The following is a 12,798-nucleotide window of genomic DNA, read 5'->3' as shown; positions in this document are numbered from 1 at the left end:
GTAGAAAATTCTTGGTTATTTTAAATACAATCTTGGTGCTGATTTTTTCAAAGTTTGAATTTGAATTTACTTTTTAAAAATTAAATTTTTAACAATAACATATAAAACTTAAAATTAAAAATATTGATATAAATAAATTTTAAATTTAATTTTAAATTATATTTTTTAACTTTTATATTACTTCATTAATTTTATAAATTATTCATATTAATTATGTAATTAATAACATCATAATTATATTATATATAAAATATTTAAATTAGTTATATAATTATATTAAAACTAATTTAACATGAAATATATTAAAATATAAATGGCTTTTCTATATAGCTTTTACCATTGGAATGCATATCAACAAAAAAGCTATATCTATCCTATTTATAAAGCCATATTATCAATATAGCTCTTCTAAAAAGCATCTCCCGTTGGAGATGCTCTTACAAACCAAGAGAATTTATCTTTCACGACATGTTATTTTTCATGAAACCCAAACAGCTACCTCCTTCTTCCCTGTAGCCACGCCTGTTCATTCATCTGCCTTGTTGCCACGGCCCATCGAGTCGCCTCTCATGCCACAACCACCACCAGTGCGAATGGACGGTACACCTGCTTCCTCATCACCTTCAGGTATTTCCCCTAATTTTTCATCCTCTAGTTTACTTAATTTTCAGAACACCTCCCTCGCCACTTGTTCCTCTGTACCGCCCCCTGTTCTTTCCCAGCCTCAAACCTCCCACAGTTCATCCCCTTCTCTCCCTACACCCATAGCTCATCAACCCACCGACAACACCTCTCACACCCACTCCATGATCACACGCTCTATGAACAATATCTATAAGCCCAAGCAACTTCATTTTATTTCCAAACACCCCATTCCCCCTGCCATTGAACCCACTTGTGTGAGTCAAGCAATCCTTGACCCAAAATGGCGCAGTGCTATGTCTGATGAGTTAACAGCCCTCATGCATCATCGCACGTGGGACTTAGTTCCACCACCCACTCACTGCAAACCCGTGGGCTGCAAATGGGTTTTTAGGGTCAAACGAAAACCGGATGGGTCTGTTGATAGATTCAAAGCACGCCTCGTTGCCAAGGGCTTTCATCAACGCCCCAGACTAGATTACAATGAGACTTTCAGTCCGGTTATGAAACCGGCCACCATACATACTATTCTTACAATTTCTGTAATGCAAGGGTGGTCCTTGCATCAACTAGATGTAAACAATGCGTTTTTACATAGAAAGTTACGTGAAGTTGTTTATATGATTCAACCTCCTGGCTTTAAAGATTGTTCAAAACCTAATCATGTTTGCAGGTTACATAAGACCATCTATGGTCTGAAGCAAGCGCCACGAGAATGGTATTCTGCTCTAAAGACAAAAATTCTAGCACTCGGGTTTACAAATTCCAAAGCTGGTAGCTCTTTTTTCATCTACAATACTGCCTCTGTTTTCTGTTTCCTGTTGGTGTATGTAGATGATCTGATAATCACCGGTAGTGACAGTGTGTTTGTGAGTTCCATCATTGATCAACTTGGAGTTGTCTTCTCTATCAAAGACACGGGATCTCTTCATTTTTTTCTCGGCATGGAAGTCATTCCAACAACGGATGGACTTTTTCTATCTCAGCACAAATACATCAATGACATTCTCCGTAGCACAAACATGCTTGGTGCCAAAGAGGTGTCCACTCCCTTGTCCACCACAATAGCTCTCCAACTCATTGATGGCACCTCCTCTATGGACAGCACTGAGTTCAGGCGTGTCATTGGTGGCTTTCAGTATCTCTCTCTTACACGCCCTGACATATCATTTGCAGTAAACAAACTGTCCCAATTCATGCATAAACCCACTACTACACACTGGACAGCGGCAAAGCGACTTCTCCATTATTTGAAGCATACCATTTATCATGGTATCCACATTAAAAAAAATTCTCGCTTAAACCTCATGACCTACACTGATGCTGATTGGGCCGGCAACTATGATGATCGCAGCTCAACATCTGCCTATATTTGCTTTCTTGGCTCCAATCCGATATCCTGGAGCTCCAAAAAATAGCGGGCTATTGCAAGATCATCCACAGAAGCGGAATACAGAGCCCTTGCAAATGCAGCATCTGAAACCATCTGGTTATTGTCCCTCTTTCAGGAACTTGGACTAACTCTTACTTCGCCACCAACATTACTTTGTGACAACCTGGGTGCTACACAACTCAGTCTCAATCCCATCCAACACTCTCGGATGAAGCACATTCAAATTGACCTGCATTTTGTTCGGGATATGGCGCAGAAAGGACTATTAAATGTTCATCATGTACACAGCCACGACCAGCTTGCTGATCTCCTCACCAAACCTTTGTTTGCTCAACGAAATGAGCACCTCAGAACCAAGATTGGTCTTGCTGATGGCAGCCCTATCTTGCGGGGGCGTATTAAGGATCACTCCACCGATCCTGCCTCAGATCACTCCATAGATTTTGCCTCAGATCAAATCACAAAAGACTAGCCTAAAATCAAGACTCACAACGGTTATAATCTTCACAGCCACAATTATAGCTAGTCTTCCTAAAACAACATGTCTGATTCTATGTATATATATATATATAGCTCTTCAAGTACTTGTAATGGTGCGTGTAAAAAAAATAATACATTTATTTTATCAATACACTGTCTTCATTCAAACTTCAACAGACAGGACGTGATTTGGCAATGACTCGAGGTAGAGAAAACCTGTTACCAATTTATATGGCAGCTCTGTTGGGGCATAGAGGGATGGTGTCATATCTTTATGATGGAACGAACGAGCAGTTAACAGATAGCGATCGCATAACGTTACTTGTTGCTTTGATCAACAGTGAAATATATGGTGAGAATTAAATCTTTTCTACGTTTTAAATGTATGGATGAACATGCAATGTTTGATAGCTTGATACCATTTAGATATTGAATTTATCTTTCAAATGAAATCAAACTGTTCGAGTTTGTGATTGCTACTATCTGGAAGAGAAATTTAACATTCAACTCTGAAACATCTTATTCGTAAGCCTTTCAAAATCTAACTTGTTTTCATATTTTTTTAATGTAATTGCCAGATTTGCGTTGAGAATTCTAAAAGCACATCCCGGGTTGGCCTGTGCTCGTGATGAACATCAGCTGACTGCTGGCGGCATTGCATGCACTTGCCCAAAAGTCTTGTATGCCTTCATAACGTTGTCGATCAAAGTCCGATCCTCCAGGATTTTGGAACAAATGCCTCGACCCATGTTAGTTCTCTGATGCTCCAAATCTCTATTTCTTGAGAAAGAAACCAATCCAAAAATCTCAGCCGGTTAGAGAGAACGCCAAAGATCAACTTTATATCTTTATCATATTCATGATCACTTTATACACCATTTTCATGGATGCATGCATATATTCAAGCTTGCAAACTTGTGTGTTACAAGGAATTAGCATTGATCATACTATCATCACATTTTTAACTTAACCCCGTTGGTGAACTACATTTATATTTTACATCTTCGATTTAGAACTCAACCCCGTTTCCCAAAATTCAATTTCTCAGTTTCAGGTTTCAAATTGGCACAGATGAAGAAACTTGTGCACAGACAAGCACTTGACATAATCCAGTACCTTTGGGAACAAGTTGTCTTGTTGGATGATTCAAGAATCTCTAGCCAGATTGGAAAACCCTGGCCATTGATATTCACTGCTGCAGAAAGAGGGAACCTTGACTTGCTAACAATACTTATTCGCTTGTATCCGGAGTTGATCTTCAAAGTTGATCAAAATACGTATAGCATATTTCATATTGCTATCTTGAATCGTCACGAGGACATCTTCAAGATTATATACCAGATTGGTTCTATTAAGAATGTGATGACAATATACAAAGATAGAGAAGGAAATAATATGTTGCATTTGACCGCAAAAGTACTGGAATCACCAAGTCGACTTAATGTCACACCAGGAGCAGCTTTACAACTGCAACGCGAATTGCTGTGGTTCGAGGTGACTATTCTCTCTCTTTCCATCAAAAAAATACATTTGATTGTAGGTCATATGCATTAAGCCAACCTTATTCGTCCATCATATGATAAGTGGATAAGATCGATGTTCATATGCACGCGCATGTGATTAAATATTGCTATAATATTCTCCTTCTATATATGAATACCTCGCAGTCTGATCTCTACATGATGATCACGCATGTTCCTTGTTCCAAGTAATTTAAAATCAACACACAAAATAATAAAAATAAAATCTTGAGCCATCATATTCAAATACAAAATACAACCTCTAGCCCATTGCATTGTTCATGAACAGATTGTAGTAAAGATTGAAGATGTATCTAGCTGTATTTTATATTTTAGATTATATGTTGAAAAATAATATAAAATTATTTTGATTAAGTGTTCATGATTTAAATCTCATCATTTCTATTATAATTAATAAAAAAAATTAAATACAAAATAATATAAATATATAAATGTTTCAAGTTCAAATCCTTTCACTTGAAAAGGTGTATTAAAGAGTAATATAAAATTAATCTTGAAACCCTATCTAAAAACAATTAAAATATTAAAATCAACAATTTTGAGTGTTTGATAGGCAATAGAGTTGGTTGGAGTTGATTTCATTCTTAACTTCTCCAAAATCCATCTCATGGTGAACGTGATGAACTGTGAACCTACAGCATGCCAATCATGTTCAGCACGGGACCTTTCAACCATTCTGCATCCTTCTACATAAAAAATATCAAGAAACTTGTTACATAGTGATACTTTGAACCATCAATTCCAATCCTGACCTTATAAAAAACATTGGTCGGTTGATTCCGCCCTTTTTTACCACTTTCTGGCCCAAACATGGACGAGTACAAAGAATATCAAAATATAATGGCAAATGTTAAAGAAATAGATTCCTTGGGAAACTCTTTCACTGAAAGTACATCAACCAATAAAAAGTACTTCTCTTCAATCTCTGGACTGGCATCAGCTTGATGATGTTTTCCGTCGAGATAATGAAAGCGCCAAAAAGAGTCGTAAAATTTGTAAAACATGAGTATAGTTGAGGTTAATTAAAAAATTTCAACTCACTTTTGTAGAAATTTAATCTCTAACATAAACTCATTAATTTCTAATTTAATCTCCATAGGAATTATACTAGACCCACTACCTCTCTTCAGACATCAAGTGGCCTCCCACCCCCATCTGCAGAAGTGAACATTACAGGGGCTGCTCCAAGTAATCATGCAAATGGAGTAACAAACCAAGATGGAAAAACCCCTCCATGGGTTTCCAATCCTTTTATTAGTCTCATTCTCTCCTGCCGAAGAAAACATTGCACGAGCAGCAGCTTTAAGCAGCCCTGGGACTGGAACATCAAACCAAAGTTGTTAAGAGCTGGAAAATGGAATACCATATCAAGATGGTAAACCATGCACCCCAACTTCACGCCTCTTCGCTGTAATTATGGTCGACCTGCTCCCTCTTTTCTAGCACTTAAAAGCTGTTTGCAGCACCCTCATGACCGCCGATTTTGCTTGGAGTCCGCTCAGACGTGCTGCCTAGAATAGACAATGAGCATCACAATCACGCAGAGGGTTTGGGAGCATAAAACCAGACACGAGGGAGAGTGTAAATAACAGAAAACTTTCTTTAAAGGGGTCTATGAGACATTCAAAATAAAACCGAACTATGCAAACATGTTATGATACATTCACAGTTTGGACATAAACCAGGCCAAGGGATTGAGTTTGTTCAGGGTCACAAGGAACATGTCCTTGAAACCTACAGTATGTTCCCCCCATTAAACTTCATAACATTTGAGGGAGGAAAAAATACATACAAACCAGACAACATTCATATGAATAATCAACATTTGGATTTTTACAGGAAAACCACTTGACGATTCTTGACTTCAAGTAAGGAAGCCAATTATTGTGCAGTAACCCGAGCAACACCTGCAGAGAAAGATATCCAAAATAGAACTAGTATGATGCCCATACATAATATGAGGCGCAGGAGCAAATGCATACTGAAACTTGACCAGCCTGTAGTTAAAACTGGTTCTTGTTGTTGTTATTGTTATTATTTGCAACATTAACATCGTATTTGGTTAGTGTCCCGGGTTGAAAGAAATAGAAACAACGCAGAAAAGAAAACAAAAAGATATTTGTATTTATTAATTAGTGATATACAAGATAAAGTTACTATCTTTGTATCCTTTGTAGTTGATGGTGCGTGCATGCTCGTATTACCCTTAACATATATGTATATATATTGTCAAAGTTACAAACATGTAAAAAAATAATTATATATTTTTTTTTATATTAAGTATTGAAATTAATAATAGTATAATAACCTAGTTATAAACCCAGACTTGCCTGCAGGTCGAGCTAGGACCCGGCCAGCCCAAGGCCTGTACTGGTCCGAATTTATGAAAATACAAGAGATTAACCAAGCCCAACCCAGTTAGGTCGACCCACAACTTGATCAACCCAAGATAAAAACCAGTAAGAACCCATTGATTAAAAATGGTCAAAACAATGTTGTTGTGATCCTTTTTTATTAAAAAAAAAATAAGGTTAACTAAAGTTGACCCTTGTATGCCTCTTGTTTTATAAGTAGAGAAATTTACTCCAAAATTATCTCAAGAACAGATTTGTTTTTATCTATATCTTGGTCTCCTCAACCTATCCTGAAACATTAACCAATCGCTACCTAAAATCCAAATGCTAAAAAAAAATGGACAATAATTTCCTACTTCCATTTCATCGCACCCATCTAAATTCTAACTGCAATAACTTTCATATACTTCTCTCATACACATACCATCAGCCTAAAACATCTAATGTCATTTCCCCTCTACTTTTTATATAATTACACTTTTTTCTTCAAAATAATTTCTTACTTCTCATTATAACACTCCACGGGTAATAAATACTAACCATTTGTCGCTGCCTCTTCTTCCTCTTCTTCATCAATCGTTTTCCATACGATGTCTTTCAGCCCAGTTGCAAGGTTCTTGTAAAACTGTCATTCAAGCCAGATGATTTCAAAATTACACCTTACAACAATTAAATATAAAAGAAAGAATTAACTGAAAACATAGTTTTGGGACAACAATGCCAGTGGAGGGAGATACATATTTTATGGCCTGTTGGGTCCACCCAACAAGACCAGACACGAATCTAGCCTTCCGCTCACTCCATGAGATTATAAGACCCAGAAAGCAAGCAAACCAATTTAGCTTCACCTTATTCTTGAGCTAACAATGCTATAGTTAACTTTTTTAACTTTGCCTTGTGCCTGGGAAAAATTTAAAATTCAACTTGGCCTAGCATGTTTAATATCATAAGCATTTTTTTCAGTAATAATAATAATAACAACAACAACAACAATTGGAGGATTAAATGGGCGAAGCTGGATCATATGTTGTAGTTAATGACTAGTTTTTGGCATCAATGTGTATACCATCAACCATGGTTGGGTATCTCACATACCCATCCCAGTCCATGGAAAAAGCTGAATCACGCATGATATACTTATTCGCTACACCATCAACTGTGGTTGGGTATCTCACAAAGCCCTCCCAGTCCACCCTCCCTATTTACCAAAAGGGTCACTTGTCATAATTGTTTTTGCATGAAAAATGAAATAAGCAAACCAGCTGACTATATACTTTTCAAGAACAGGTCCATTGAATTTGCAGCCAAACCAAGGGTCACACACAAGACCTAATCACACAGACATCAACCTGATTGACAAAAAAGAATACGAAGACCAGAAACTTTTTTGAGCGAGGAGAAATTCTTCATTACTGTTTTAATTGCCACAACAGCACCAACATTTAAATTACCTTATGAAATTCCAGGGTATCACCATCAGACTTGCGAACCTCAACCATATAAAGAGAAGGGGCCACTTCAAAGACCTGAGAGAAAGAGAATTATGTTAGGACCCAGTTCAAACCACTACAGACAAGTCTATCAGTACAGATTTCCTAGAGACATACCTCTGTTGAAACAGATAAACGACCCTTGCGTCCATCCTTCTCCCCTTGAAGCTTCATCTGTGATTTGAAATAGAAGAGTTGTTTCAGTAGAAACAATAATTTAACACTTGACTGATAACAAAATCAAATTTCTAAAGGAATCCTGTTTCCTCACACACAAAATCAGGAGCCCATTGAACCATATAGAAAAAGCTCAACAATGATAAATCAATTTACTTATGAAGGTGAAAGACAAGGAAAAAAATAGGAGGAGGCAGATTTCATTCAGGTATATTAAGGATTCCAGTTTGGAGGTAGCTCTTGAAAGCCATACAGACATCATAACAAGTTGGATGCCGGAAAACCACAGGAATCTTGCTAAACATGAACTAAACATTCCACCAAAAACTCTCATTTATAAAAAAAGGAGAAAATTATCAGACCTTAAAGTTATTTTTCTTTACATCAAAACCCAGAGGTGCTGCTGCTGCTTCAATTTTCGAGATTATCTCACTAGCAGAGTGTTTGGAAGTGAATCTCGTTTCCCGTTTAACAAGCCCCTGGTTGCAAAAGGAAAAGAAAGTCTCTTAGGTTCATGGTTGTGAAACTCAAAGATAACTACACATCCATGGAGGTGGTCGCGGCTCGTTAAACTCTGATATTTCAAAAAACACACTGGAAGACAACAGTTATCTGATTTTTGTTTGGCAATTATTTCACAAAATTGATAATGCTAAATATCAGAACAAAGTTGGAATATCAACTAAAACATGCTTTTAAATGATAGAAAATCTAAGTGTATAATGCTACAGTTGGAGTATTCAACCATTAATCTTTGGTATAATTATAATTTGAAAAGATTTCACCATAAACAAATGTACCAAACTGTCAGGCTCTCTCAAGTTCCAACATTTTCCAGATTTTGGTTTCATTTATATAGAACAACAACGAGTTTAAAACTTACCATTTGTTTCTCAAAAAGACTACTAAGGTTGAGACCCTGAGAGGTAGAGATAAGTTCAAACGCATTCATGGTTACAGGAGCCATAGGCCCTATAAACCCTTCTTCTCGCCTCTCCACAACAAGGTTTTGAGAATCCTGTTAACCATGAGAAACATCAATTACAAACCCACAGGTGGTGCACTAAGTTTGAAAGCAGGATGCACAAATGAAACACAGGAATTACCATTGATTCATTGAAGATAGAGTCCACATCGTCGAGACTAACATTAGCCTTTTCAAAAGTGGGTGGCTTATATCCTTTCTTAAACCATTCATTTTCAATAAGCTCGGAAATGGTAATGCGCTGTTTCATACCATTAGCATGTACAGTAAGACAAGTGCCTAATATTATATGGCATCCTTCCTAGAGAAGGAAAGGTGTACAATAAATTTATACAAAGAGAAGAGGGGGAACAAACTGTTGAGGGATTAGGGTCCAGAATTCTTTTGATTAGTTTCTTTGCACTTGAGGAGAACCATGGAGGACATGCGAAGTCAGCCTTGAATATCTGCAGTCGCACAAAAACCACATTTAGCCTAGGTAAAATACAAAAAGCACCTTCCATTCAGGCAATGCACTCTGACCACATTTCGCTTATTTTACACAGCAACTGAACAGGTTTACCAAAGCAGATATGCACAAAGGCTCTGATGTCAAACCATGGGTCCATGATTTTACAAACCAGAATAAGATATCAAGCTGCCACTTGATTCCCTATTTAATTTTTTAGCACATGCTCTCAGATGTAGCAAATAGCTTGTAAGAAGATGTCAATGACATAAACAGCACTGTTGATCATGACATTTTGCAAAACAATCAAAGCCTGCTCATGACTGGGTTTTCTGAAAGCTCCCTCAAGCTCATGTGTACATTGAATGAGCTAGACTCGAGCAGAACTTTGGGTCATTTTCCAATCATACTCTCGATGGAGTATCTCCACCCAGTACAAAATTGATTAATGAACTTGTGAAATTATGGTTAACTTTCCCATCATAATAGTTGATAGTTGATAATTGTTCAATGTTTTCATAGATTAGTTTCTGAGAGGGCTTTAGAGATCTAGAAGATCTTTTCTACTCGCTGTTTTCAGGTAAACACAATAGAATTAATATTCAAAAAAATTGAAACTTGATGCAGTCTTTCTCTATAGAGGGAGCTTCATTTCCCCAACTCTAGCATTTTATACAATTATAACCAACAAGCATGAAGATGGGTGACTACAACAATGCAATGAGAAAGAATGAAAACAATCACCTTTTTGTATAGTGCCATAAGGTTGGATTCTTCAAAAGGCAAGTACCCAGCCATCAAGACAAAAAGAATCACACCACATGACCACAAATCTGCCTTCGCGCCATCATAGCCTTTATTGTTGATCACCTAGAAAAGTGAAACACCAAGCAATGAATAAAATAACATATATGGTTGGAGCATTAAGAAATATTGATGGCATGAAAAGTTACCACACCTCTGGAGCAACATAATTTGGTGTTCCACACGTTGTGTGTAGTAACCCATCTTCCTAAAAAGAGAAATAAAAGATAAACAGTCAGGAAATCTTCCGGAATGAAGCGAAAATAATCAATGTTTGGGCAGAGTTCTCGGGTCAGAGTTTAACATACTCTAACTTGCTGAGGTAGTGCACTCAATCCAAAATCCGAAACTTTAAGAACCCCACTAGCATCCAATAGCAGATTCTCAGGCTGTAGTTTTAAAACCAGATGTAAAAAAACTTAGTTAATTACCGCTACTAATAAGAGATTGATCAGTCAGCTCAACTAAAGAGACTTGTGAGGGTCATTGTCATTTTAACATTAAAATAAGAATAAAAGCAACAAACTCGCACCTTTAGATCTCTGTGGTATACACCTCTGCTATGGCAGTAGTCCACGGCATTGATAAGTTGCTGAAAATACTTTCTCGCTTCATCCTCCTTCAACCTCCCTTTACTTGCCTAACTCGAGAAAAATAGCAAAAAAAACAGGGAAAAAATTAGACTTTTCATTAACATTAACATGCAGAATAATCCAACACATCAATTTCAGACATATTCATCTTACAATCTTGTCGAAAAGTTCACCACCCGTCACAAATTCTAAAACAATGTATATTTTGGTCTTGCTCGCCATCACCTACAACACCAATACTGCTGCAAGTTATTAAAACAATCCCGACAATAACATAAAAAGAATAATAACAACTTGCTAATTAAAAAAAAAAAAAAACTTCCAACCTCATACATGCGGACGACATTCGGGTGTCTAATTAATTTCATTGTTGAAATCTCCCGTTTAATCTGCAATGAAAAAAAAATAAAAATATAGCATAGCAAACGACTAGTCTCCCTATTCAAATTGACTTTCCTTTCTTCTTTAATTGTCTACAACTAACAGCTCTAAATTTTCAGTTCCATTTTCTCGGTGACCAAACATAACAACTAACAACGAGAAAAATCATGAGCTAAAATTAACACAAAAATAAGTTGAATTTGATGAAATAAAACTTAAGAATTCACAGAATTTTATGAAATAAAAAAAATCAGAAAGAAATACCTGACCGATCATTTTGTGTTTAAGAACTTTCTCTTTATCGAGAATCTTAATAGCAACATTCTCTCCCGTCTCAACGTTCCTAGCAAATTTCACCTTCGCAAAAGTTCCTTCTCCGAGAGTCCTTCCGAGCTCATACCTCCCCACGCGTGTCCTGCTTCCGCTTCCACCACTGCCACCACTTCTAGAAGACGACATTCTCTGGAATCAATCAAAACTCCTTTCCTTTCCCTCTCTTTCTCTCTCTAAAACTGTAGTTCCTGTTTTTATTTTCTATCTATCAAGATCTCTTCTTCTTGCATGGTTGCCATACCTGAGACTTGGCTACACTCATATTTGCTTCTGCTTTTTTAATTCTACTTTTTTTAAAAAAGAAAAAAAAAACTAAAAAAGGAAACAAATCAACTTATGATGGAATCGAAAAGGAGGGAATCGAGAGACAAAAAGAAAAGTCATGAATACTGAAGTTCGGATCAGACATCAACCCCATAAAGTCAGATAAATCGACGGAGAAAATACTGTAGAAGATAAAAAAAATTCTTTTTTTTTTTCAATGAAGAAGAGATTCTACATGCAATCAGAGATCTCCAAAAAGACTGGAAACAAAACTAATCGAGAAAAGACTGAAATAAATAAGAAGATTTTTGCTTCTTTTTCACAGAACAAAAAACAAATCTTCTAATTAAGGCTTAGGCTTGAAGAGAGTTAGGTAGAGAGGCAATCGATATCGAATAGTAGTAGAAATAATTAAGGCTGAGGCTATGACGATAAAATCAAAGTCACTTCATTCTAAAACGTGTCCCGATACAGAACAATTTATTAGTCGTATCCCTAATGTTTTACACATTTTTCAATTTGATCCTTCTATCAATATTTGTTACAATACGTTTGTTATGTGAGGAAATTAGTCTTATATTTAGCTTCTCTTACTTTCTTGAATTTTATCACCAATTTCTTTCCTCTTTTCCTTTCTGGAAAATAAAAAAAAAACCTCTTAAAGATAAAATAAATCTCTTGACAATTACATTGGTTCAATCGTGTATTGTATATGTGTTATGTAAAAAATTAATCTTTATTTAGACACAACCTCAACTTAAATAATAAATAATAAAGATATTTGATCCCTATTGAGAGACATCTTCAACTCAATTCAACTCCGTAATAAAAAATAAAGCTAACAAGAAATGAATTGGTTATAATTTGAAACTTTAGAATATGCATAAAAATTTATTTTTAAAATTTATATATG

General features: G+C 36.2%; 1 protein-coding gene and 1 long non-coding RNA gene across 3 annotated transcripts; one reads left to right on the top strand and one right to left on the bottom strand.

The window, feature by feature from the left end:
• The first annotated feature begins 2,696 nt into the window (after positions 1-2,696).
• On the top strand, positions 2,697-4,242 carry LOC105122669 (uncharacterized). The gene is made up of 3 exons (XR_841731.1): positions 2,697-2,867; positions 3,094-3,264; positions 3,564-4,242. It is a non-coding gene; the product is annotated as an uncharacterized LOC105122669 (long non-coding RNA).
• Positions 4,243-5,641: 1,399 nt separating this feature from the next.
• CIPK24 (CBL-interacting serine/threonine-protein kinase 23-like) lies at positions 5,642-12,313 on the bottom strand. Of its 2 annotated transcripts, XM_011021929.1 has the most exons (15): positions 11,553-12,313; positions 11,234-11,296; positions 11,061-11,132; positions 10,847-10,954; positions 10,623-10,703; positions 10,469-10,522; positions 10,255-10,380; positions 9,419-9,508; positions 9,184-9,303; positions 8,961-9,095; positions 8,440-8,556; positions 8,018-8,074; positions 7,862-7,936; positions 6,951-7,035; positions 5,642-5,963 (listed from the first exon to the last, which is right to left on the bottom strand). In XM_011021929.1, the coding sequence occupies exons 1-15, from the start codon at positions 11,745-11,747 to the stop codon at positions 5,938-5,940; spliced, it is 1,404 nt and encodes a 467-aa protein (XP_011020231.1). In that variant the 5' UTR covers positions 11,748-12,313; the 3' UTR covers positions 5,642-5,937.
• Positions 12,314-12,798: the final 485 nt, after the last annotated feature.

This window comes from Populus euphratica, unplaced genomic scaffold, assembly GCF_000495115.2.
Source record: "Populus euphratica unplaced genomic scaffold, PopEup_1.0 scaffold20.1, whole genome shotgun sequence".
Classification (NCBI taxonomy): domain Eukaryota; kingdom Viridiplantae; phylum Streptophyta; class Magnoliopsida; order Malpighiales; family Salicaceae; genus Populus; species Populus euphratica.
This window is presented reverse-complemented; position numbering and strand designations above follow the sequence as displayed.

Excerpts from the sequence above, each read along its gene's own strand:
- CIPK24 (XM_011021929.1), bottom strand. The coding sequence starts at position 11,747 with ATGTCGTCTTCTAGAAGTGGTGGCAGTGGTGGAAGCGGAAGCAGGACA. Across the intron at positions 11,133-11,233 it reads ATGTCGTCCGCATGTATGAG|GTGATGGCGAGCAAGACCAA; the intron begins GTTGGAAGTTTT and ends TTGGTGTTGTAG. Across the intron at positions 10,704-10,846 it reads TATACCACAGAGATCTAAAG|CCTGAGAATCTGCTATTGGA; the intron begins GTGCGAGTTTGT and ends TTAAAACTACAG.